The sequence below is a fragment of the Gekko japonicus genome, unplaced genomic scaffold (genome assembly GCF_001447785.1).
Source record: "Gekko japonicus isolate JY-2015 unplaced genomic scaffold, Gekko_japonicus_V1.1 scaffold7, whole genome shotgun sequence".
In the NCBI taxonomy this organism is placed as follows: Eukaryota; Metazoa; Chordata; class Lepidosauria; order Squamata; family Gekkonidae; genus Gekko; species Gekko japonicus.
This window is the reverse complement of record NW_015159711.1, coordinates 2,186,200-2,213,245: the sequence shown is the minus strand read 5'-3', so window position 1 is coordinate 2,213,245 and position 27,046 is coordinate 2,186,200. Positions and strand designations below refer to the sequence as shown.

Below are 27,046 nucleotides of genomic sequence, written 5' to 3'. Positions count from 1 at the left end.
CCCCCCCCGGTGCCTGTGAAATTTCAGTGGGCCCTGGAAAAAGAGGAGTCACACTGCAACCACTGCCTGTGTTGTATGCAGAGTTTGGCCTAGATGTCCCTATCAGCTCTCCTTCTTGAAATATGATAGCAGTTCTCAGTTTTCCTTCTTGAAGTTCTCAGCTCTCCTTCTTGAAATATGATAGCAGTTCTCAGTTTAGATTCTGGGCAGGCACATCCTGTTTCTTTAGATATTTATACCCCTTTTTTTTCTCTGCAGTGGAGACCCAAAGAGGTTTATAACCATGTTCTTTCCTCTTCTCTGTTTTATCCTCACACTAACAAGCCTGTGAGGGAGCAGCTTGGCTTAGAAGGAGCGAGGGGTTCAAGGCCATCCAGGGTGCTTCCTTGGCAATGCAGGGATCTGAACCTGGTCGTCCCAGATCCTATCCTGATGCTCTCATCACAAACCATGGTGGCGCTTTACATCCTGCAAGCTTCTAACAGCATCCCCTTAAAGAACTGGGAATTGTAGCTTAGAGAGGTCACCAGGTGTTCCGACAAAATGCTCACAGCAGCCTGATGGAAGTAGAACAAGGATGACCAATTTCAGTATTCTTGGGAACCACTCCGTTCGATGGTGGCCCGGGACAGGGGAAGTACGTTTTTGGTGCCCAGCTTGACTCCCTCATGAGGTGACCTGCTTTACAATGAAAGCTGGCGCCATCTAGCTTCACAGTTGAAGAAATGCATGGGTCCAAGCATTAGCATTACTCACAAAGTATCTATATTTCTTTAAAACCTGCACATGTCCTGGCCTCTCAGCATGGTGTCCATAAGGCAGCCTCCAACATTATTAAAATGGTAATTGATAAGCCATCCTTTATTAAACGCCACAATAGAACAAAGTTTTGAGTCCAGTGGCAGCTTTAAGACCAACATGGCTACCCGCCTGAACCTAAACTCCACAATGAATCTCTTTACACTAGTAGGCACTTTTGATACTGGCAATGCAGGTTCAATGACCCGCCTCTGCCCTTGGCCATGGGCTCAACAGCAGCCTCAGTTCTTCACCAGTAAAATGGTATAAAAACAACTTAGGTCAAAGTACTCTTCCTTTTATATTTCCTTGGGAAAGAGTTAAAGAGTATTAAGCTCCCCGCCAAAACATAGCCAGACAAAAATGCCAGTAAGCAAATGCTTTTGAAATCTTAATAGTGTTTTATCTTTTGCACAACTCTTAGAGGTAACTCAAAAAAATGGCCAGTCAGTCAGTACATTTATTGACATGTTATAACCATAAACAACAGAAAAAGCAGTTTTTAACATACAGAAAAAGGAATCATCGGTCAAAAGATTTGACCTTATGCTCCCTAATCTTCATAACTATTTTTTAAAAGACCTAACTTTTTAAAAAAATGGCATAAAGCACAACACTGTCCTTTAGTGTATAGGAATGATATTCTCATCTGTGGACAGAAACCAACTGAGGTAATCTTAATCAAGATGCCCCAGTGAAAGAAGTGACCTTTGGACTTCTTTCACTCGAGCATCTTCATTAAAATTACCTCAGTTGGTTTCTGTCCACAGATGAGAATATCATTCCTATATGGCCCCCTGTGAAGAAGCTCCTGGCCCCAGTTAGAGAAATCTGGGGTTCCAGCACTGCTTAAATATACCTAGTGTTGCCAACCTCTAGGTGGGGCCTGGAGATCTTCCAAAATTACATCTCCAGACCACCCAAGATCAGTTCCCCTGGAGAAAATGGCAGCTTTGGTGGGTGGGCTCTGAGGCATCATACCCAGGGGTCGTTTCGTAGAAAAAGAGCTAGGAGAACTCATTAGCACAACTCATTAGCATATGCCACACACCCTGCCCCCAAAGCCCTCCCTGGCCCCAGGCAGGCAGGGGTGGGGAGAGGCAGGGAGGAAGCAACTTACCCTCCCTCTTCTCCTGCCTCCTCCTGGCTGAATGGGGGCCGGAAGCGGGGCGGCCGGAAGCGGGGGGCGGGGCTTCGTCATGTGCCCCGCCCCCCGTACCTCACCCAGGGGAACTGTGATCTCCCGCGATCCCCCCAAATGACCTCTGATCATACCCCACTGAGGTCCCTCCTCTTCCCAAGCCCTGCCTTCCTCTAGGTCCACTCCCAAGTCTCCACGAATTTCCCAGCATGCCATTGGTAATCCTAGTCATACCACCGACTTCACAGAACAGCACAGTGAGCCAAAAATATAACCCTGGCACCAGAGTGAGAGTTTTGAGCAGGAAACTGAAGGGAAAAATTCAATGACTTTGGGGTGGGGGGGATTAAGGCACCTCGGAAGGCCACCTCTCTGTTCCCTCCCCTGCCACAGTTCAATTGTTCTGTACCACGCTAGCAAACATATTGATGCTGCTTGCTGTGGGCCCCAGTGGGAAATTCTTGCCTCATCTTAGACATCAGTTTTTGCACATTGCTTCTCTGCAGGGAAGAGCTTTCACCCCTTGCTGTTCCAATTTGTTTGCATCTGTGTTATTTCAATGTAGCATAAATGTGACGGACAAGTAACCCCAGTCAACAACTGTTACAAGGAATAATAGACTTTCCTCCTTCTTCCCCGCTGTAAAGCGATTGCCGCCCCAGGGCTTCAGCCATTCAAACCTCTTGCTATTCCAAGACAGTCTAATTGGGCCCAGACTGTCAGACTTTGGGTGATGCTCTCAACATAAGCCATTGGCATCCAAAGGGCCGGTTTGAACGGAGAGGGCTTTCCCTTCCTGACATCAGTACGTGCCCCCTACCCTCATGGGCGAAGGGCCCTTTAGCCCTTCCCCTTCAAACAAATGGAAACAGAAGCTTGAACTGAACAGATGAAGTGCCTTTCCATAAATCAGCCCACTGGTCCATCTAATGCAGAAGGTGCCATGGTTCAGTGGCAGGCCATCTGCTTTCCTTGCAGAAGGACCCAGGTTCAATCCTCGGCATCTGGAGGTAGCAGGCGAAGCACAAGACCTCTTCCTGGGATGCTGCCAGAGTAAAGAAGACTTGACCTTGGAAGGGCAATGATATGATTCAGGATAAGGCAGCTTTACGTGTGCTTGCAACTACCCCAGGCGACGGCTGGAGGATATATGACACAAAAATCTTGCTAAAGCTGAGTCCATCTGGGTCTATGCCTGAGAGCAGACCGGGATGGGAGACCACCAAGGAAGAAGAAGAAGAGGAGGAGGAGTTCCTTTTATACCCTGCTGTTCACTACCCAAAGGAGGCGCAGAGCAGCTTACAATCACCTTCCCCACAACAGATACCCTGTGAGGCAGGTGGGGCTCTGAGAGAGCTCTGAGAGGGCTGTGACTGACCCAAGGTCACCCAGCTGGCTGCATGTGGAGGAGTGGGGGATCAAATCGGGTCCTCCAGATTAGAGTCTGACGTTCTTAACCACTATATCACACTGCCTCTCTAAGAAGTCTAGGGCTGCTATACAGAGGAAGGCAATGGCAACCACTGTTCATCTCTTGTCTTGAAAACCCCATGAGGTAGAACTTAATAGGGTTGCCATAAGTCAGTTGTGACTTGATGGCCCTTAATTACACACACACACACACACACACACACACACACACACACACACACACACACACAGAATTAAACTTCCATGCAAAAGCTCCAAGGTTCAGTCTCTGGCACCTCCCATTACAAGCTCTCCAGCGACTGGTGTCAGGAAAGACCTTTTTGTGCCTGAGACTTGGAAGAGCTACTGCCAGTCAGAGTAGACAAACATTGATCTAGACTGACCGGTGATCTGATTCTGTATAAGAATGCAGTATGTTAAATAGCCGCTCCTGTGCTATGGCCTTTGCATGTAGCACATGTAGCTTTAACAGAAAATCTGGGACAGTTGTTCTTCCTGAGAAGGCCTTGGGGAAATGATATTCCAAGTACCATGAGACTGAGACATCCCCTTAAAAGGTAAAGGTTCCCTTGCTCGAAAGCCAGTCGAGTCCGACTCTAGGTTTGCGGTGCTCATCTCCATTTCAAAGCCGAAGAGCCAGCGCTGTCCGAAGAAGTTTCCGTGGTCCTGTGGCCGGCATGACTAAACACCAAGGCGCACGGAACGCTGTTCCCTTCCCACTGAAGTGGTCCCTATTTATCTACTTGCAATTTCTTGCTTTCGAACTGCTAGGTTGGCAGGAGCTGGAACTAGAGATGGGAGCTCAACTCCATCATGCGGCACACTCGGGTCTGGAACTGCTGAACTCCCGACCTTCCACAGCCTGCATTTCAGCGTCTTAACCACTTGAGCCACCGCAGCTCCTGAGACATCCCTTTACCTAAGACAAAAGCCACATTTGACATTGTTCCTGTGCTGCTATCATGTTCACTGCAGTAACAGGGCAACCAGGAAACAAGTGTCACTTTTAAGCTTTTAAACCCACCCAACAAGTACAATGGCTTGACCTGGATGGCCCAGGCTAGCCTGATCTCATCAGATCTCAGAAGCTAAGCAGGGCCAACCCTGGCGGGCACTTGGATGAGAGACCACTAAGGAAGTCTAGGGTTGCTACGTGGATGCAAGAGAGAAATTGATATTCCAGTTTGGGGGTGGATTTAGGGGCTATGTCACATCAGAGACTAAACTAGAGCTAAGGAAGTCCCCACTTTGGATCTCACCTCTGTCATGAACTCACCAGGCTTCCTTAGGCAAGCCACACTTTCTGGCTCTAGTGTACTCCCACCATTTGCAATATGGGGATCTGCTAAACTGGACCAAGGCCCCCCTAGTTCAGAAACCCATTTCCACCTGCCATCCATCAGATGTTTCTGGAACCTCATTAGTATGGAAGGCTGCCAACAGGACTCTGCTTGCTCACCAGTATTTGGAGGTATACTGCCTCTAAACATGGAGGGTCCACTTACCCATTATGGCTAATTGCTGTTGATACAGCTGTTCTCTATGGATTTCTTTAATCCCCTCTCTTCTGAAAGCTGAGATAGTGGATAAATACCTTTGGGACTTGTTGTCAAGATCACATGATGGGGATCATATGTTGCATATTCTATCTTTGTTAAATTGTTCAATAGCCACTCATAACGTTCCTACACAGCCTTCTTGTTATATGTAATACACCCATATTCCTGTTAATATATTCTGTACAAGATTTTTTTCTGGAAAAACATTAAAATAAAAAGTTATTTAAAAAGACCCCATGAAACATGTGAAAGGGCTTTGAACGCTCTGAAAGTGCTAAGGGCTGTTTGGAGAAAGTTTCAAGGGTGACGCATGGCACAGAAGTCTGTCACTGGCCGGCTCCACAGGAGACACGGTGGCTCAGTAACCCTCTTGGCCCTGTAACAATGGGAAAGCTTGAAACCACACATTTTCCCTCTCGCGCTCTGCCTCATTTCTCCCCCCCTACAGTTAGTAATGAATGGCATGCAGGAGGGAAAGGGGATATTGAAAAATGAAGCAATCAATTACTGATGGAGCCAAACTTCTACAGCCTCCTCTCCACTGAAGGACTGCCGTGGCCTTGACAGTAACTGTTATAAATTATAGCCTAGAAATTGTAAATATTAAAAGCAGGGAGAGGAAAATGAGTGGTTATTAGCCAAGCAATTAATAAAAGACCTGTACACATGTCAGTGCTGCATCCGCAAGGCATCTTGGGAGAAGACAGCTTGATGGATAGACCTTAAAGAAGGACTCTTTTCCAGCCTCTCTGCTGCAGTTCGTTTAGGTTTCATTTCTCATTCTCCATCTTTTTTTTTTTTGGGGGGGGGGGGATGTTCCTTAAGGACTGCCCATTTCCAGCGAAACCAGCACCTATGAGGGCCAAATATGCTGACTGTGATAAATGCAATAATATAAGGGGCTTCTGATCTTAAAAACCTTGCTTTAAAAATTGCAATAGAAATATTTTGTTTGAAATCAATATTCAAGGATTAATAAGAAGCTGAGCTAAGAGCAGTTAGAAATGGGGAAGTCAGACACATAGCAGCAGCCAGCTTGCACAAACATCTCCACTCAGTAGAAACAGAAGACCTTGCAAAACACTACATCTAGCAGAAAGCAGAAGTGGCATGGGCCAAGAAATATTTCACAAAAATTAAGGATTTTTTTACTTTAAAACTTATAATAAGCTTGCCTTCAGTAAGAGAATGTTAGAGGGACGTTTGCTGTGTATTGAAATTAAGAGTGTTATAGAAAATTGCCTTCAGTTAGAGGGACGTTTGCTGTGTATTGAAATTAAAAGTGTATTGCTAGAAAATAAATGCTTACGTTTGCTTGCTTAGAAAGCAGAAATGCAACCAGACAGCGAAAAGATAGGATAGTCTATATGAAGAAACTAAGCTGCCAACTGTTGAGCAGGAGTCTTGAAGAACCTGGTTACACTCAGCAATTTGGGTGACAGGAAAAGCACCTAAAATACCTGACTATCCAGTGGAATGAAACAGTTGAGTAGTTGAAACATAACATAGGCAGAAGCTTTGCAAAGGAATTATTATGTTTAATCTTGCATATTTTTATATATTCTTAGTGTATATGCTGACCAGTCTAAAATGAGGAACTTGACATTTGACTCTGATAAACAAGTCTGTCAAAAAGATGATGGCCCAAGACAGGCCTGCTGAAATAGGACATCTTGCGGTCTAAAGGTCCATGTTTTACGAGAAGACCATTCCCTGTTTTACGAGAAGACCTGTCTCAAGATACTTGTGGTGGGACGTTGTGGGTTATGAAGAAAGGTTAGGAAAGAGTAGAGAAAGTTAATACCATGTTTGGCATAAAGGAATTATGCCGTTTTTGGGGAAGTAGTGGGCTTGTCTAAATAAAAAGCAGAAGTGATTAGGCGATCGGTGATTGGAAGTTGTAACTCCTGACTCTCAGTTCTGGGAGGTGGAGAGGGCGTTTCTTATTTTCCATACCACTCCGGGACAGGATAAATATCTGCCACAGAACCCAATTCAGTGTGTGTTCTCAGGACTCTCTGGGCAGCGAGACACACCCTGCTTGCAAGCTGAATCCAAATAAAAACCTGATTCATCGAAGGAGACCTGTCTTGAGAAGTTATTATTGGTAAGCGCAAAGTGCGTTAACGACACTGACTGAGGGATGTAAAAAAAATAATCAAACTAATTTATTTTGTGAGTAGGCCTCTGAATCTGCCGCTCCACACAATTCACTCATGGCTATATTGAAGGGGAAAGTTGGGTGCATCTCTGCCATAAATATATTTACACACAGGCAGGCCCTCTAGTTTGCCATTTCAAAATGTCCAGCTTAAACAGAACAGTGTGCAATACAATATCTGGCCAGGCGATGAAACAAAGAGGCGCTCCCTTTACTGTGAACTTAGGATGCATCTTACAAAAAAAAGTAGTAGGGGACATATTTTACTTACACTAAGGGTTCTGATCCTGGAAATGTTTTATAGAAACCGGATTCCACATACGCATCTGCTTATCACAACTGGAGCCTTACTCTTAATCATGATCTGTTATCTATAGGTTGAGTAGGCATTGTTGGTACACAAAGAAGCACGCAGACTTGATTGGAACCACAGCAACAGCGGTTCCCTCTGGAACGGAGCAGTGAAAAACTATGGATACTCTGGCTCTTTGTAAGAAAGGCGGGACAAAGGATGTGATAAACAGAAACTAGCTCTCAGCCTAGGTGTGTCTTGGCTTTATTGCGAGCCAACTTCAAATCAAAATGTGATCCGGAATAGAGGGGAAAGGATGGAAAGGAGCTCATGGTTGGCTGGCTGCAGGTTTTTGTGGGCCCCAGAGTCAAGAGAGGACGACTGCCCATCCCGGGTCCTCTGGTGCCTCTTCTTCTCTGGCTTTACCCTTCCTCTTCTACTGGCCACAGGCCCTGCAGTTCAGGGGGATGGAGCAGGCAATCTTCTTGGTCCCTGCTCCAGTGTTGCCCCCCCCCCCCGGCAGCCCTTGAGACCCACAAATCGCCCTGCTTCTCTGACTGCTGACGCCAGCCATGCTCATTCTCTTCTGACAGAGCGGCGCAGAAATTCATTTTGAAAGCTAAAACACTAAAATAGGATTTCCATTCTGTACCGAGAGCTTTGAGTCCACAAAGCACCTTTTCACAACCTCTGACTAATCCTTATACCCCAGAGCTAAACAGAACACTCACACCGTGACTTTTATCTATTAAAATAGGGTTTTTTATTTGTTCAGCTACGAATGGGCCTCCGGGATTTTGTTTTCTTTTTTTAAAAAAAGCAAAACAATCACCACTTAAAAGGTTGAAAATTGAAAGGAAATGAAAAAGAGAAACGCAGCACGGACTAAAGCAAGCCATGTCTTCTCTCCAAGCTGGAGGCACGAATGACAAGTGGTCTCCTCCTGTTCCGATAGAGGCAGGGCTCCTGAGAAAGGGGAAGCAAATTTTCCTGGTCAAGGCTCCTGCATCTTTTACAGGGCAGTGCAAAATCGGACTGGCGCAACTTTTGCCATCACTGTAGCTTCAGTGGCACCAGCTGAATTACTCCTGGGTGTGTCGAGACACAGAAGCCTTTGCTGGTAAAGAAGTTGGTAACTGCATGGTGATTTCTTGCACGAGGAAGAGAAGCGAGCTGTACGAGGTCTTTCCATGGCGGCGGCAGCAGCAGCTCTGCTCTCCCTGCCCAGACTAAAGACAGTTTCCATTCCTGCAGTTTTTAAAACCTCTCTTTCAAGAGGAGGGACTGGCACGTAGAGGCTCAGAATTTCTGCAGAAATTTGAGGACTAAGTCCTGCAGCTTAACCCTCAGGGCCTCATCACTTTCACACATGATGTGGGTCGAATCCTCCTCAATCCGAATGAGCGTTTCCACATCCTGAAACAGCACGATGTGTCCCTTCGGGGTGTCTTCTACCTTGACGTCACTAAAGCCGTGCTGTGGGAACAGGAGAATGGAAAGGTTACTGGCATACAGAACAAATTAACCGGATGCCCTAATCTGCTAAGCACAGTGCGAAGGAATGGATTTTTGAGGTTCCCCAGTTCCTTTGGGTTGGTCCCCAAGAGGTCGGAAAACCCTGTGGCTGGGCTGTCCCAAGTCTCTGCTCAGCAAGTGTGCCCCTTTCCTTTGCTCCAAAAACAAATTAGGTAACTTCCACTGCCACCACCAATGCTAAAAACATCTCCTACTGAATGGAGTTGTAGTGTCTAGCACTCTGTACTTTTGTTGCCATTTAGAGGCTCTGCCTCATTGTCCCGCCTCCCAATTCTCTCCTACAAGCTAGCACAGGACATTTTATCTGAGCCCAGATGGATGGCAACGGGAGAATGGGCCTTCTCAGCAGTGGCACCAAAACTTTGGAACTCCCTCCCCAGAGAGATTAGCCTGTCGTCGTCTTCTGTCAGCGGGTCGTTTTGTTTGGCATGCCTCTGATAACTGTTATTGGCCCTCCACTCCCTGGTTTTGGTGTCATGTGTTTATGTTTATTGAACTATTTTGAATATATTTTATTTTAAAAACTGTTTTAATGTCTTGATGTTTGCCACCTTGGAGACAGTATTTGGCTGGAAAGGTGGCACAGAAATGTTTTACGTAAATAAAATAAATAAAAACTCCATAATTTCGTGCTTTTGTGCTCCATGGATGGTGAGCTTGCTCACTGCCCCTCCCTTCAGGCAGCAAGTCCAAATAGGTGTGGTGCTTTTAAAGAGACTACAGCATTCAAAATGTAAGAAAGTTTAATAAATGAATAAACAAAATACACATGGTCACGTCAAGCATGCAAGCTGAGCAAGGATACAAAGAAAAGGTGAAAACACGCAATTCCCTTTTCCTGCACTCAGAATTTACCTTAAAGGATGTTAAAATATGACAGGCTAGCTTTAGGTTGCAGTAGTTTAATGTTCAACATTACCTTAGTTTTCTGTGTTGACACCTCCCCTCATTGTCCCTAGCCATGTGGACAAGATGGTGTCCCTAGATAAACCTTAGTCCTTGATGCCTTGTGCTCCCAAGTCAAGATGTAGAAAGCTTCTTCACTCTGTCCAGAGAATTCAAATTCTATGCTGGGGAGAGCCAGTCCCACCCTGGGACAGTGTTCCCTCTAAGCTGAGTTAGTGTGAGCTACCTCACAATTTTTTAGCCTTCAACTCACAGATTTATGTCTTAGCTCAGGAAGGATGGCTCCAGAGCAAACTAATTTATGCAGCAGCCAAATCGCTCGCTCACAACTTTAATGCCAGCAGCTCACAAAGTAGAATTTTTGCTCACAAAACTCCACAGCTTAGAGGGAGCATTGCCCTGGGGTCATTCAGATCTTTTGTCCCACAAGGAAGACAATACATTCTAGCAATTTGTTGTCCTCCCCCCCATCAATGGGTGTCTCCCTCCAGAAGAGTGTGGGGTGGTAAACCAATGTCCAGCTTTGGCCAGAGTCATTAGCATAATCAAGAGCATGAGTGCTCTGTGCTTGCAGCCTGATAGCTCCTTTCCTCTCCCCTCCCCTTAGTGCCAGCTACAAGCCTGAAGCTGGCTTCCTAAGCACACAGTGTAGTCACAGTGACTGAGATATAACAGTCACTTCTTTGGTGGAGGGCATTTCTTCACACATCGGATGCTTTTACATGGTCAAAGAAAGCACCTCCCTAAGCAGAGTTACACCCTTATGACAGCACTGTGTTTGTTTAGGATTGTAATGCTTATTAGTGGGTTAATTTTAAAAGGTGCTACTCATTGATCTGGCAGCAGATTATACATATATGGAATCACAGAATCATAAGAGTTGGAAGGGACTTCCAGGATCATCTAATCCAACCCCCTGCACAATCCAGGAAATTCACAAATACCTCCCCCACACACACACCTCCAGTGACCACTGTTCCATGCCCAGATGACAAAAAAACCTCCAGGATCACTGGCCAAACTGGCCTGGAGAAAAACTGCTTCCTGACCTCAAAGTGGCAATCGGCATTTCCATGTAAGAAAAGGCCACAAGAACGAAGCACTGATCCCCTCCCTCTCATGATCTGCCTATGTTCACAGAATCAGCATTGCTGTCAGATCATCGTGGCCTCTGTTTGAAAACCGCCAAAGAAGTTCTTCTTAATATTTAGCCAATATGTGTGTGTGTGTGTTTGTATAAAATCTATGTGCTTAGAAATTCCTATTTGGCAGGCATTGTGGTTTAGAGGAAGCATTCCTCAACTAGTAGTACAGCTGTAAGAATATAATTTTTCTCTCAGTTGCAGTCCAGGAATCTGTACAGTGGATTTCTCCCTCCTCCTCTTGATTGCTCACTTTTCCTCTTTACTGTCATCCTTCTTCTTTAGTAGTTTTTAAAATAGTCTCCTGATTTATTGTTATCGTCTCTGTGGTGCTGTCCTAATCCTTGCTGATTTACAGGCCTTGTTATATACACTTTAAAAACCTTATAAATAAAAGGGGTTTTGCAGAAAAAGCAGCAGAGGCCCTCCTCCTCCTCCTCCTCCCTCACTCGGGAGTGGGTGCCTGCTGGTACGCAGGCGTGCATCATATACAGACAAAGACAGAATGCTGTTGTATTTGCATGCAAATGTATGCGGACTTTGCTTGATGAGCCAATTAGTTGCTCAAAATGCTTGGTTTTAAAACCAGGATTTCTTTAATGTTTTCAGCATTCTCTTCACCACCCAAGAGCTTGATGACACTAACAGTCATATTAGGGTGTGGCTATGATGATAAAAGGGAGAAGGGGTGTGTGAAGGCTTCGTTCAATTCGCGGGGGCTCCCACTGAGGTCTATATGACAATGCAAACAGGCTACATTTGAAAGAGGACAAGACCTGCCTCAGTGCCAGACACTGGGATCTCCAGGGGCAGGTTTAGCTCCACCCTGAATGCTCTCTGAGTGAATGGCTGCACTTCCTCCCATACAGATTAATGGATTCCAGGCACTCCTATAGGACAAACAGAGGGCTGCATATCAGGCCAAAACCCACCTCTACCTGGACCACACTGGTAGGAAGGCCCCTTTGTGCAATATACAGTATCTCCCTCTGTATGCACACACCCTACCACTGATTGCCTAATAGCAGGCATCTTGCTGTTTTTATTTTGAGACCCACAATGTTGAAAAAGGCCTCCTTCCCAGCCTGTGGAGCAGTCCTGTTCCTGCGAAGAGCATGCAAAGAATCCCTGGCCAGCTCTGCATGACTTGTAATCAAAAAGCTCCGCATACCGTGAACACCAGCGGAGGCTGAGTCACTGTACTTGGTTTTGCAACATCATTGCTCTGTTCCAACATATGCTTTTCTCCCTCTTTCCAATTTAAAGAAAGCTGTCAAGAACCCCGAATATCCTACCCAGCAAATGGAAATCTGCATAGTTCTGTTAGCAGTCAGACCCCCTCCTCCCGCAGAGGGGCAGTTTAGTGGTTAGAGAGAAAAAGGCATAAAAACCCTTCATACAGACATCACCTCAAAAATCATAAAATGTTCATGGTCTGGCCTAAAATGACACAATATGGATGCCAGCCAGAGACAAATATGAGAAAACATTTCTTTATATTTGAAGAGGAGGAGGAGGAGACTGGATTTATACCCCACCCTTCACTACCCGAAGGTGTCTCACAGCGGCTTACAAACTCCTTTTCCTTCCCCTCCCCACAACAGACACCCTGTGGGGTAGGTGGGGCTGAGAGATCTCTTGACAGAAACTGCCCTTTTTTCAAGAACAGCTCTTATCAAAACTACGGCTTGCCCAAGGTCATCCAGCCAGGTGCAAGTGGAGGAGTGGGGAATCAAACCCGGTTAACCACTACACCGAACTGGCTCTCTCTGAAGGTGAGTCAGGACTAATGACTCTCTGAAGGTGAGTCAGGACTAATGACCCTCCCCACAACCTCAGGAAATGCATAATTTAGGAACAATGGGTTTACCAAGACAGGACACCTTACCTTGGACTAATCTCATCCAAAGCCTAGCTGTACTTCCCCCTTGACCATTTAACCACATTATGTAACTCTTAACACTATTCACCAAAACCTGGTAGTCTTCCTGTTTGGTCCTCAGAGGGTCATCAGGAAACATCTATAGTTCATCTCATCAAGGTTTCCCAAGAGCACTGTCCATCCCCAGAACAGCCACCAGGCAATTATTTTTGAGGCAAACACGTCAGATAGCCCCAGGGAACATTTTCCCTATAACTGCCAGCACTCTGTGCCAAGCAGTGTATGTTCTCAACATCAAATCTCACATTCCCACTTGCGTGTGGGTCTCCTCTCTTCTTTGCTCTGCATAATACTGGTCATTGCGCCTGCTGCCTTCCGCGGACTTCGCTCTCTGAAACTGATAAATATCACCTTCCCCAAAATCACTATCTCCCTCTCCTCTCTTTATTTCTCCTTAGCTAGTTCATGCATTTGTGTGTTCTGTGTGTGTGTGTGTTCGCCCTTTTATTGTTTTTCAATAAAACAACTTCCAGTTGAACATCTGACGGGTTTATTTTGAGAGTTCTCTAAGGGAACATCCTGGTATACATTGGTGGAGATCCCAGTCACCAACCTCACACTCTGTCTCCGCTTAAGCTAACTCCTCCTACTCATTAGGAGACTGCCAATTTGGGTAACATCCCCCCCCCCCAACCACACACAGCTTCCTGCAGTATCTTTAAAGGAGCCACTGGGGAAAACTGCTTGAATCTTTACCTTCTCCAGAGTCTGGACCAACTGGTCCATGGGAATGGAGCCGCTGAGCAGGGGCTTGATGGCTCTCAGTTCAGGCACATCTTCCGTCACCCTCTTCCTCTTCTTGCCAGGCAAGTCACCCTTTCTGAGGTGTCTCTTCAGCCAACCCGGGGGGGGGGGGGAGAGAGAGAGAAGAAAGGAGAGCAAGTGAGAAGACACTGGGGCCTCTGTCATGGCTTGGGGGCACATGACACAGAGCTCTTGCTGGAGCTGCACAGGTCTGGATCTGGTCAGTGCCTGGACAGGAGACCTCCGGGAAGCTCCACGTCCACAATTCTAAGGCCGCTTTCCTCTCTCGTGGCAGAGTGGCCTCCCTGAGGAGGTTAAAAAAGGCTTCCACACTTCTGTCCTTTCACAGAATGTGTAGAACACAACAGTTCAGAAGGGTCTTGTCATAAAGGGAACAGGGATATAATAGGGCGCAATCTAGGTAATATGGTTTTAATCTAATTGCCTGTGAAATGTTAGGCTGTTTTCTTTTCCCTCCCCCTTTTATGTTGCATTGTTTACTGGATGTCTGCACTCCAGCATCCTCTGATTGTGAAATCCCGGTTTTGGATCACTGTTCCCCATTTGTGCAATCTAGTTTATGCTCATTGTATTACACTGCTGCTATTCCATTGTTCTTTCATTTGTGTAATTCAGCACTGTTATCCAGTTTTACTGCATTTTTAATTGTAGGTTTCACACAGTCTTTTCCATTGTCTTTTATAACACTGTTATCTTCCTTGAGACTTGAGACAGACAGATGAGAAATGAAGTAAATAAATAAAAACTGAGTTCCATGGCGAAAGGAAGCTGGGGTATAAATCTGAGAGATACTGGGACTGCCTCTGCTACAGTTATTCATCCCTTGCTAATCTTGCGCAGGGGTGGCCATCTTCTTGTGGCTCATACCATCCCTCCAGGGCCTGGGGATGGCTAATAAAGGGATCATCCCAAGCGGAGGGCATGCGGACATGGACTGGGGCACCCTGGAACGAGGGTGCAGCTTAGATAAACCTCCTCCTTTGGCAGATGGGCAGCAGCTGTCTGGAAACACCACCAGACTCAGGGCCAAACCCTCCACTGCTGCTGAGGGAGATGAGGCTCCCAGCGGCCCCGCCGCTGCCGACAGAGAGCCTGGCAGACTCCCGGGTGAGAACACGAGGCCCTTACCTGGCACCAGAGCACTAGACACAGGTGGAGGTGACAGCTGGGAGCAGCCCTGAGAGCCACAGCAGAAGCCAGGGCAGGGCCAGGGAAAAGCAGGGACGGAGGGGTACCAGCCTATCCCACCCAAGCCCCTGGCATAGCCAATGAGGCAGGGCAGCCGGTGGGCCGAACCATCCAACAGCCGAGTAGGAGGGGCAGGGAGGAGCAAATCACCGCCCTTCCTCAGAGAGAGGCCAGGGAAGGGGTGGGGCGATTCGGACCTTTAGAGGCCCGTTCCTGGGAAAGGAGGGGAGGAGGACATGGCTCTGATGTGACAACAGCTGTGATCCTGGGGGAAGGAGAAGGACTGAGGCGGTGTAACCCCCCTCCCTCCCCCATTCAGAGGCTTGGGGAGACCGACTGGAGACAGGTAAGTGCAAGCCACCAGGAGCTTCAGAGGGAGGAGCCTCACAGCAGCCATAGAAACAGTGAGAATCGGCCTTCGACCGAGTCCGATCGTTGGTCCACTATCATCTGCTCTTACCTAAGGCAGCCCGCCAGGATCCTTCCCGGCACTGTTACGGATGACCTTTTAAGCAGGATATCCACCTTGCGCTCTTTTGTATACAGAGCTTGTGCTCTGCCCCCACCCCCACCCCCGGGAGCCGTGGCCAGTGCCTTCCATGCACAAGAGAGCATTACAGTGAGAAATGTATCTGAAGGACTTGGAATCTTATTCCTTTCTCACGCACCCCCAGTGACATTGTGATCTTCCCCCCCCTTTAACCAAGCCTTGATTAAAAATTTCTGAGGGCTACTCAGGGTAGGGTGGGGGCTGGGCTGGGGGAAGGCACACAAAGCTGTGTCAGGGAACAGGTTCTCCCTCCTGGTTATCTATCCCTCCCTGCCGTGCCCTTTTTGTGGGGGTGTCCCTGAGACGCTCAGAGGCTGCGGCTGTGCAGAATGCCGCCACCTGCCTCCGGCTCACGGCTGGGCACAGGGACCATAGGGCACCCATTCTTGTGCAGCCGCACTGGCTGCCATTTTGCTTGCGGTCTCAATCCAAGGGGAATAGCTCGTAAGGCTTGTACCCTGTCACTCTTTAGGAGTTCTCTTACTCAATAGATGCTGGATGAAGCTTTTTCTACCACAAAAGGTCAGATTTTTCTTTTGTCATCAAGTCACAGCTGACTTATGGAGACTCTGTAGGAATTTCAAGGCAAGGGACCTTCAGAGGTGGTTTGCCATGGCCTGCCTCTGCATTGTGACCCTGGACTTTCTTAGTGGTCTCCAATGCTCCCTCTAAGCTATGGAGTCTTGTGAGCAAAAAATTCTACTTTATGAGCTACTGGCATTAAAGTTGTGAGCGAGCAATTTGGCTGCTGCATAAATTAGTTTGCTCTGGAGCCATCCCTTCCTGAGCTAAGGCAAAAATGTGTGAGCCGGAGGCTAAAAAACTGTGAGCTAGCTCACATTAACTCAGCTTAGAGGGAACACTGGTGGGCTCCCAGCCAAACAGTAACCCGGGCCAACCCTGCTTGGCTTCTGAGATTGGGCTAGCCTGGGCTATTCAGGGCAGGGCAGTCAGATCTTGGGTGTGCACAAAACATGGCCTTTTCTGTGTCAGCCCCTGTACCACTGGAAATGCTTCCCTAGGATGCCTTGGGGAATTTCAGCCCTCTGTATCTTCATTTATTAAGCTGACAGCCAAACTAGATATAATACTGGAGACAGAGATCAGGATTTCTTGGACGTATTTATCAAAGATCAAAGTAGCCGAGGAAATCTGATTGACACCATAGAGCAAGAAAAGGGGATTAACTCCCTACCTCCTAAATTGTTCCTCCAGTTTAATTAACCTCTGAAGCTTCTATTTGCCACATGAAGTGGGGGGGGGGGAGAGTACCTATATCTCTACAGGGCAAGAAGTAGCTCCAATTTGGGCCATTAAAATAAGAAACACGGTGCAGGGGAAAACTTTACCTTTCCCCAACCCCCCCAATTGTTCCTGCTGCACCTAAAGAGGGATCTTCCCCATCTGTATCTATTTCACCCCTAGGGCCCTTTGACTTTTGTCAACTGAACAACTCTGGCAGTTCAGTGATGCTGGTTTTCATCTAAATTATGGATTAATTTTCCATTTTTATTCACCTGTTTGAAAGCCATGGTAATTTTATGCATTTGGGAGGTAAGTTTGTACCTTTTTCAATAAACTTCGATCTTTGCTTACTGCTTAGTTTGCTTTTCCTTTGTTTGTAAGAAAAGGGGCCTTTATAAACACATTAGAACAATAGCCAGGGCTATAACCCAGAGAGAGAACCTTAGGAATTTATCAGCAGCCTGCTTGTCACTGGAGGAACCCCCAACCCCTCCATCTGGAGATCCTGGCAAAAAAAAGGACTGCTAAAGGTGTTTTCACTGAAGTCCAGGGAGAAAGCCTGATAATCAGGAAACCACCAAGATCCAAGAATGTCATCTCCGCCGACCCCCCCCCCCCCCCCCCCCCCAATCACATCCTACCTGCAGCACATGCTTGTTGTCTTTAGTATGCAAAATAGCAGTAACGGTTGCTAGGGAAATGCCTGGCTTCATCTCCGTGGGCACCAGCGAATCCGCAAGCTAAGGCAAAAACAGATGGTACAGCTTTTTCCCCAAAAAATATCAATAAGCAAATTTAGCGACTTTGTTGTGTTACTACTGGTAATGTTCAGAGAGGCTAGTAAGATGCACAGCAACATATGAAATTGCAAAGCAACACACCCTTATAGAGAACTGCACCAAAGAGCTTATTTGCACAAACTTCAGATTCACCCATCTGTCACTGCTGAGCTGTCCTTAGAAAAAAAAAGAGAACTTTACCCACTGGTAATAACATCCCTGTTCAAAACGGTAAAAGAGTCTTGTGGCACCTTAAAGACTAACAGATTTATTGGGCTATTGGCCCTTGTAGATTCAACAGCTTTGTCAAGTGCATATGGGAGCATTCTCCTCTGCTGACAGAGACCTGTATACAGTGGCATAAAATGTAAGAGGCCTCTGCTCTGCAGAACTCCAAATACGAACAGGAACAGGAGTCGGCCGTCCACGGTTGTCCTGCAGGCCCTGAACTCACACTTTAGAAAGCAACCCCAGTGCTCCCCTGAAACTCTGGATTGCAGCTGGAAAAGATGATTTAATTTTTCACTTGCCATTCCTCCAAGGAGCTGAGGGAAGCGTACATGGCCCCTTCCCCCCTGTGTTGACCTCACCTTGTACAGTGGGTCAATCAGTGAGCCTCATGAAAGAGCAGGGATCTGAACCCAGACCTCCCCTGGATATTCTAACGGCTACATCTCACTGATTCTCTTGTTTCTCCTGGAAAAGCCATTTTGTCAGTTTCCCATCTGCCATTTCTGATCTTTTCACCGACAACCCCCACCCCCCAATAAGCTTCCTCCAGCCCTCAGATTCTCCCAGAACAGAGCTGGAAAATACTGGATTGAAAACGCACAAATGGACAGCCTTACAAACTCTGAGCATCTTCGGCAACGACAAGAGTCTTGTGGCAATGCTAAGTACTGGGCAGTCAAATCTAAATTCAACCGGCGTACCAAGAAATCAACACCAGCTTCCTGGCACAGTGATAAAGAAAGAAGCCACTGAGGAGTGGCTGTGATGCACACCGTCAATAAAAAATGAGGTGCCCTCTCAAGGCCTCACACATGCTTACATCCCTATAAATAAACCTATTAACAGCCAGGAAGGCTCTTTCGCCGAGCAAGAGGGTAAAACACATTTGGCTTCCTATTATATTTCATTTCTGTGGAGGAGGAGGAGGAGGTTTACTCAGGCCTTGCAACTCTCGGCTTCTCTTTCCTCAGCTATGTTTTTTTTTAAAAGAACCGGCATCTCTGCTGATTGACTTATCCAAGATGTGACAAGGCAAAATGGCAGATGGCAAAGAGCAAAGGAAAGCATGGGCCACAGATCTGTATGGCCAAGTCTGCCAAGGTCAAGACCCAACTGGCACTTCTAAGAGTCTGTGGAGCTCCTTCGGAACCCCTACTTGATCTCAAGCAAATTCCTCCCTCCAAAGCTTTGTACACACGAATATTTGCAAATGACAAAACCTAGATGGACATCAGAACGGCAGGTCTGGAGGAGACCAAATCAACTCTGTCACTTGGAAGAGACTATATGATTGGTATGATGTGAATGGAGTCAGAGATTAAGCTGATATGGTAAAAATAATAATTGAGTATGTAGTAATATATAATAGTGGAATTAGAGAATATTAACAAATATTAGCGAATAATGAAGTGATGGATTAGGTATAGTAACAAAATGGTAATTAGTCTCTTGGTTATATGTTGGTTGTTGTTGTTGTCTATGTCTGTGTTTAGGAATATAAGAAAACAATAAAAGTGTACCTTCGGGTACTTAAAAAAAACAAAAACTCTGTCCAGCTATCTGGTTCCCAACAGCAGCCGGACAGATGCCTCTGGAAAGCTCGCAGGCAGGGCAGGAAGGTGATAGTTTCTCTTTTCCTGTCCCCAGTTACCACTGTTCAGAGAGCTGGTGGACTAGCCAGAGGGATGGACTAGGACTTATTGAAGATATTACAGCATTGGAAAAAGTGCAGAAAAGGGCAACTAAAATGATTAAGGGGACGGAACACCTTCCCTATGAAGAAAGGTTAAAGAAGTTAGGGCTCTTTGGCTTGGAAAAACGACAAATGAGAGGTGACATGATAGAGGTTTATAAAATTGTGCATGGGATAGAGAAGGTAGAGAAAGAAGTACTTTTCTCCCTTTCTCACAATACAAGAACTCGTGGGCACTCAATGAAATTAATGAGCAGTAAACGTAGAACAGATAAAAGGAAGTACTTCTTCACCCAAAGACTAATTAATATGTGAAATTCACTGCCCTAGGAAGTGGTGGTGGGTACAAGCTCAGACAGCTTCGAGAGGGGACTAGATAAACATCTGGAGCAGAGGTCCATGAGTGGCTATTAGCCACAAGGTATAGATGGAACACTACGTCTGGGGCAGTGATGCTTTGGATTCTTCGTGCTGGGGGGGGGCAACAGTGGGAGGGCTTCTGGAGTTCTGGCCCTGCTGGTGGGCCTCCTGATGGCACCTGGGTTTTGGCCACTGAGTGACACAGAGTGTTGGCCATTGGCTTGATCCAACATGTCTTCTCTTGTGTTCTTAAGTGTCCCTGGAGGCCCTTCATCCTCTTCCACTAATGACGGAGGGTTCATTTCCACTGACCACTGGTTAGCCTCCAGGAAATAGGCAGATAGTTTAAAGGTAGAAGAACAACCAAGATGATTAGGGGGTTGGAGCACCTTCCCTATGAGGACAGGCTGAAGAGTCTGGGATTTTTCAGTTTAGAAAAGAGACAATGAAGGCGGGGACATGGTAGAGGTTTGTAAAATTATGCATGGGGGTGGAGAGAGTTGACAAAGATACATTTTTCTGCCTCTCCCAAAATACTAGAACCTGAGGGCATCCGGTGAAGCTGATGGGCAGTAGGTTCAGGACAGGCAAAAGGCAAAACTATTTTACACAGATGTGGGATTCGCTGCCAGAGGATGCAGTGATGGCCACAGGAATAAACTGCTTTAAAGGGGGATTAGATAGATTCACGGAGGACAAGTCTATCAATGGCTACTAGTCATGGTGACTGAGGGGAACCTCCAAGTTCAGAGGCGTTAAACCTCTGAATCCCAGAGTCAGGAGGCAACATCAGGGGATAGCCTTGGCTTCTATGCCCTTTTGATGGCCCTCCAGAGGAGCTGGTTGACCACTGCGTGGGACAGGATGCTGGACTAGGTGGATCAGACTGGTCTGATCCGCTGGGGCTCTTCTTCTGTTTCATGACTTGGGAGATGCAGATTTAAATCTGAACTCAGCCACTGGCCAGTCACTCCGCTTCGCAGGGTGATTGTGAGAATAGGACTGGAGAGGAGAGAGCCATGGATGCTACCCTCAGAGGGAGGACAGGATAAAAACGGATACAGGAAGACCAAGACTGCCTCTGAAGACATGGGGTTCCACACCACCATCAGGTCCAGTAGCCATAAAGCCTTGTCCTCTAGGAATCTGCCTGATTTTTGCCCCACTGAACCAGTGCGGCATAGTGCAGGGGTCACCAACCATGTTCAGCCGTGGGACATTTTTGGCCAAGGTTGGTGGGAGTGCTCACTTGGCTAGCCCAGTCTCATCAGATCTCAAAAGCTCAGCAGGGCTGACCTCGGTTACTACTTGGGTGGGAGCCTATCAAGAAAGCCCAGGGTTGCTACCGAGGCATGCAGTGGCAAGCTGCCTCTGTTCGTCTCTTGCTTTGGAAACCCTATATGGGTGTCGCCATTAACTTGGCTGTGACTTGACAGCACCTTCCACCACAGGGGCAATCAACAAAAAATGGCTGCCATGGGAGCTGGAACCTATCACTAAATATTGGTAGGCTCCTAGCCATGTGCTGCCCCATTGTGAAGGCAGCTCTTTCTGAACGGGTGCTCCCCACAGTCACAAAGGTCCTCCTGGACTCCTCTGAGGCAACTCCCACTCCCACGAGGTAGAGGAAAGCGAGGGCTGGGCCTTGGCTTTGGAGAAGAAGGAAACAGTCATCAGGAAACACATAGGTGGGTGCTCTGACAGTAATGGAAGCAATGCTGGACAGACCATCGGACACGTAGTAGGGATTAGGTCTCTGTTGTGAAGACGAAAGGCTGCTGGGGAGAACCCACATAATCAAGTAGTTGCTCTAAACCACTAAAAAGATGAAAAGGATGCTAATATAATAAATAATAAATAACCTTGTGGCACCTAACAAGGGTATTATGGCAGAAACTTACGTCAGCCAGATCTTCTTGCCAGGAGCATGAGGGGTTGTCCCAAATTGCCAGATGTATACGTGTGTGCATATGCACACACAGAAGGGTACAAAAAGGAGGGCAACGGTGGAGAGATATCATTACTCAAAGAAGAAGAGGAGGAGGAGGAGGAGATTGGATTTATACCCCACCCTTCACTACCCAAAGGAGTCTCAGAGTGGCTTACACTTGCCTTTCCCTTCCCCTCCCCACAACAGACACCCTGTGAGGTAGGTGGGGCTGACAGAGTTCTTTTGAGAACTGCTCTTGAGAGAACAGCTCTGAGAGAACTTGTAACTGATCCAAGGTCACACCAGCAGCTGCATGTGGAGGAGTGGGTAATTAAACCCGGTTCTCCCAGATTAGAGTCTGCACTCCTAATCACTATACCAAACTGGCTCTCCTGGAAGGTCTAGCATTCCAACAGATGTGTGTGTGTGTGTGTTACATTTCTGTGCAAAGCCCATATGAAAGCAAGAACTGGTCACAAGACCCACAGGTGGGTGTGTGGACCACTCTCAGATATAGAGAAAACTGGCAAAGCAGAAGAAAGAAAATTACTTTCTGTAGTGATCTAGCCACTCCCAGACCCTATCAAGACAAAGTCTAATACTGTCAAACCAGCATATGAATCCCGTAAGTAAACATAAATACCAGCCAGTGTACATGTTCAGCCCAAATCAATATCGTAGAGCTCAGCAGTCTAACAGGTACTTGAAAGCCTCAGGTGGAAGCGCTAACATGGAGTCAGGTCCACGAAGGCCACCATTTTGCAACTGTACCATATACACTTGCATGCTGTTGAAACTAAACGGCTCTGTCAACAATATCGATGGTTTCTGTGTGGCTGGAACTGCTCCTAGAGAAGGCACAGAAGTGAAGAGCCTTTTCTCCCCTCAGGCAAGGGACTTAAAAAAAAAACTGAGGCGTGAAATCTTCAGACAAGAGATTAGCAGAACAAAGTGGACCCCCCCCCCTTCCATCACACTGTAAAGGTCTTGGCCTAACTCTGGAGCACCAGAGAGATAAGGCTCTTCTTCCACAGCAAAGGGATGCATTAACATCAGAGGCGAGGAAGAGACTTCTGGAGGCCAAATAAGACCCCTGGGCAAAGTCAAAGCGGCGCTGTTGATTTCAAGGGGTTTACCCTCTCACAGGGAGTGGCAGAATCCGGCCTCCAGGAGATTAGCAAGGATAGCTTTCTAATCCATCCCCCCCCCCCCTTGAGGCAGGGGGTGGGAGTGTGGAGATTTTTTTTATTATTATTAAAAAGCCTTTCATCACAGACATCATTAAAGATATTTTGCTGCTACATGGACCGTAATGAGTCTCAAGGGTTTCTTAAAAACGTTTAACGAATAAAGCTGCAAACTGCCTTCGCCTGTTTGTGTAGTTCTGATAAACCCATGAAAGTTAATTTCCCAAGGACACCGTGAAGAGCTCTGCGGTACGTGCCAGGCAGCCAGAGGACAGATCGTCCGGTAACGAGGGCCAAGTCAGGAAAGAATGGCCAGCGGCCGCAGACCAAGTGCATGTTGGATTCTAGCCCTCGGGTGGATTTTGGGCTATGCCGCCCTTGCCAAGCCTTGGCCTCTTCAACCACCCTCCACCCCAAGGATCCCCCATCTGCTCCAGAGGGTGGCAAATGCTGGCATCCCACACATGGCCCGACACTGCCGCACATACCAACATGAGCACGGCATGCAAGATGGTGCCCACAGGAATCTGTCGGTTCTGCCCTCTTATTCCATTTGCACACAGTGGGTACAGCCTGTGCCCCTTTTCTCCACCTGCAAGCCACTTTCTGTCCTCCCCTTGGCAGTAGCAGGTTTCAAGGAGAAGGGCTGCAGCCCACTAGCAGAGAGCAGGCTTTTGCACACTGAAGGTCCCAGGTGAAGTCCTGGACACCTCCAGCTACAAGGAGAGAGCCAAGAGGGTGACATGATTGAGGTTTATAAGATTATGCATGGGAAAGAGCAGGTAGAGAAAGAGGTACTTTTCTCCCTTTCCCACAATACAAGAACTCGTGGGCACTTCATGAAATTGCTGAGCGGCTGGGTTAGAACGGATAAGAAGAAGTACTTCTTCACCCAAAGAGTGATTAACACATGGAATTCACTGCCACAGGAAGTGGTGGTGGCTACAAGCATGGACGGCTTCAAAAGGGAATTAGATAAGCATATGGAGCAGAGGTCCATCAGTGGCTATTAGCCACAAGGTATAGATAGGGGCTCTGGGGCAAGTGATGCTCTGTCTTCTTGGTGCTTGGGGGGGGGGGTCAACAGGGGGAGGGCTTCTAGTGTCCTGGCCCCACTGGTGGACCTCCTGATGGCACTAGTATTTCTGGCCACTGTGTGACACAGAGTGTTGGACTGGATGGGCCTTTGGCCTGATCCAATATTGGCGTCTCTTATGTTCTTATGTTAAGAGCCAGCCTGGGGTAGTGGACAGAGTGGTGGAACAGGATCCGGGGAGATCCAAGGTTTGAGTCCCCACTCCTGCCATGGAAGCTTGCTGGGTGACCCTGGGCCCTTCACAAACTCTCATCCTGGCCTACCTCACAGGGTTGTTGTGGCGAGAGACTGGAGGAAGAGAGAATGGTGTTCTAAGTCACTCTGAAATCAAGAAGAAAAGCGGGATATAGATCTAGGTTCAAACCCCCACTCAGCCATGGAACTCACTGGATGGCTTGATCCAGCCTCTGTGATGGGGGAGCAAGGAGATTCTTGGAAGGAGGGTGGGATAAAAATATGCAGACAGACTGGCTAGGACTAGGCTGAATGAAACAATCGGCTGACTCGGGAGCAAGCGGACCAGTCAATGGCCACAAAATCCCTCTGTACACTGCCACACAGACCTGTACAAAGGAACTTTCAGAGGGAACAATGGCCATTTCATGAGATCTTAATGCAGAAAGGAAGTTTCTGAGAAGAAATACTCAGGTGAACAGGACTGTATTGTCCCCTGGACCTAATTTCCTGGGCAAACTGAAATTCTTCCACTGGGAAATTAAGCAGTTGGGCTCAAAAAATATCTAAGCAGTACCTATAAAACCTTGTGGGGTCTCTCTGCAAGGAGACAATTTGCCCTGTTCAACGTGCTGGATGCAAGGACAATGCCTGTATCACACAATTCCTCGGCTTAAGGCAACCTGATAAAATACGCACGTGAAGGATGAAGTACACGGGACCGAGCAAAGCTTATGCAACAGAGTAATTCTTTTCCCAATTAAAAATACACTCCTGGACTCCAGCTACAACTCAGGCAAATGGGCTCTTTGCATGCAAATTGGCGCTTGCTCCCAAATTGAATGGGGGAGATTCAGTGGCGGGGGCAGCCAGTCTTTGTTAGGGAACGCTAGTTAATTGTACCCACGGCTCCGTGTTGTGATTTTACATCCTGTATTAAATGAGACCCCTTCAAGCTATTCTGCCATTAAGAAAGGCAGTTTCAGCAACCAAATTCTTTCCAAAGTGCTTCTTTGTTTTTTTGAAAAAAGGGTGTTGGGGGGGGGGGGGGGGGGGGGCTGCATTCTATTCCAGCATTCTTTGGAGATCCCCAAATGAATCTTTAGGCTGTGGGGGGGCTGACATTTATTTATTTAACACGTGACTAGTTGCAATGTTGCCCTATCTGCATATGCACACACACCTAACAAAGATTGTCGCACCTCACAAAAGCTATGTTGTGGTTTGGCAAGCAGAAAAATGGCTTCCCCTTTAGGCTTTGATGTGGGTCACCAAGCAGGCGCTTGGCTATTCCAAGCATCTGGAAGGCCAGTCACTACCTGTCTGCTGGGATGGGAACGGAAACTAGTTTTGGTGGGCAGAAATGAATGCCAGAGGAGCTAACTGTTTTTAAGTTGTTTCATGTTCAAATTTTAAAGGATGGTTCAGGCTGAAGCCTAGCAGAAGATGGGAGTTTCTTTCTCTGAAGCATAGCAAGCTGCTTGTAGCTGCAAAGACTCAGAGAAGGGAGCTGAGTGGAACCCAGCTGGTGGTCGCACCATTAGGCATGGTAGCCTGGTTTGAGAAGGCTAAACCCCAGTTAAAGGATTTCATCTGCAAGAGGGTGCGTTCCATTCGGATGTAGAAGTCGGCTGCTGAATAGCTTTAGTGAAGTTCTTTATGAATTGATGGATGTTCATTCCTGAGAAAGAGGGAGCTGAAACAGAGGGAGACACCTGTGGCCATCCCTTGGATCCCTATTAAGCTGGAAGCAAATGCTTACTTTCTGCATCATAAAGAAGTTTTTGTAATTCTTTGTGAAAGAAGTTGTTAAAAAGTGCATTGTGAAGAGTGAACTGTGACAAAAAAATGTACCAAAATACCCTATTGATGTTATAGATTGTTTAGCTTTTTGTTGAGGATTCTTTATGTCAGTGGACTAGTTGTTTATGGTATGTCATACCTTAGACAGTTTCTATTGCCTTAAAACAGTTTTTTTGTTCTCATTGTTTTCTGGTTCTGTAATCCTAGTCCTACCAAATTCTTTATTGGAGATCTTTACTGTTTGTTTGAATTGATTTTTTAAATCTGGTAATCTGCCTTGAGTGCCTGTGAGAAAGGCACACTATAAATTAAGTAAATCAATCATACATTTGTAATAAAGAGATTATTACAAAGGGTAACATCCTATTTCCACTATTCTGTATCCCCCAGCAGAAGCTAACAAAGGCTACACTGAATTTCCTGTCCCAACTCCTTGCTGACTTGAACAGGCCTCTTGGAAATATCACCAATTGGGTGGGTATTTTTCATTTCTTCATAAGTGGGTGTACCTGACCACAAATTTTAAATGGACTGCACGTCAGCACTGGACGTATAGTAAATATCATGCGTAGTCTATCTTATAAACCATAGGATCCTATAGCACCTCACTAGCAGAAATCCTGTAAATCCATAAACACAAAATTGGCTGACAAAAGCCAGCCCTTGCTAGCCATTGGCCAAACGGCTATGAGCTTGTGAAATGCCCATCGCTCACGAACACTCCGGGAGAAAGCAGCTGACTTCAGATAAAGCCTGGATTGCCCAAAGCTCCTCTACTTAAAAACAAATAAATAAAATTGGAGCCTGGCAACAGATACTGCACACCTTTAAGATAAGGCTTGTTCTCCAGGAACATGAAGCGAACACATTTGCTTTATTTATTTGATTGGATTTCTAGACCACCTTGTTCCAAGGACAGGTAGCAATCTTGCATTTCACTGCACTTGCGGCGATAAAGCCTTGAAGCAGGATGGGCTTTGAGGAGGGGATTGCAGAGGGAGAGAGACAGCACATGCATCACGGAAGAGAGGAAAGGTGATCAGGAACTGGGAACTGCCAATCCATCAAGTACATTTGTATCCTGACCTTCCTCTAAGGACCTCAGGGTGGTATATATGAGTTCTCCCCCATTTTTTA

At 46.8% G+C, this 27,046-nt stretch overlaps 1 protein-coding gene across 1 annotated transcript in view; it reads right to left on the bottom strand.

The window, feature by feature from the left end:
* Positions 1-8,146: 8,146 nt before the first annotated feature.
* The window catches only part of INTS9 (integrator complex subunit 9), a 90,704-nt gene continuing 71,804 nt past the window's right edge, over positions 8,147-27,046 (bottom strand). The window contains exons 15-18 of the mRNA XM_015421721.1: positions 17,298-17,396; positions 14,824-14,838; positions 13,605-13,724; positions 8,147-8,858 (exon numbers count right to left, since the gene is read on the bottom strand). Coding sequence (XP_015277207.1) covers positions 8,682-8,858; positions 13,605-13,724; positions 14,824-14,838; positions 17,298-17,396 — 411 coding nt within the window. The 3' untranslated portion in view covers positions 8,147-8,681. The remainder of the gene's footprint in view (positions 8,859-13,604; positions 13,725-14,823; positions 14,839-17,297; positions 17,397-27,046) is intronic.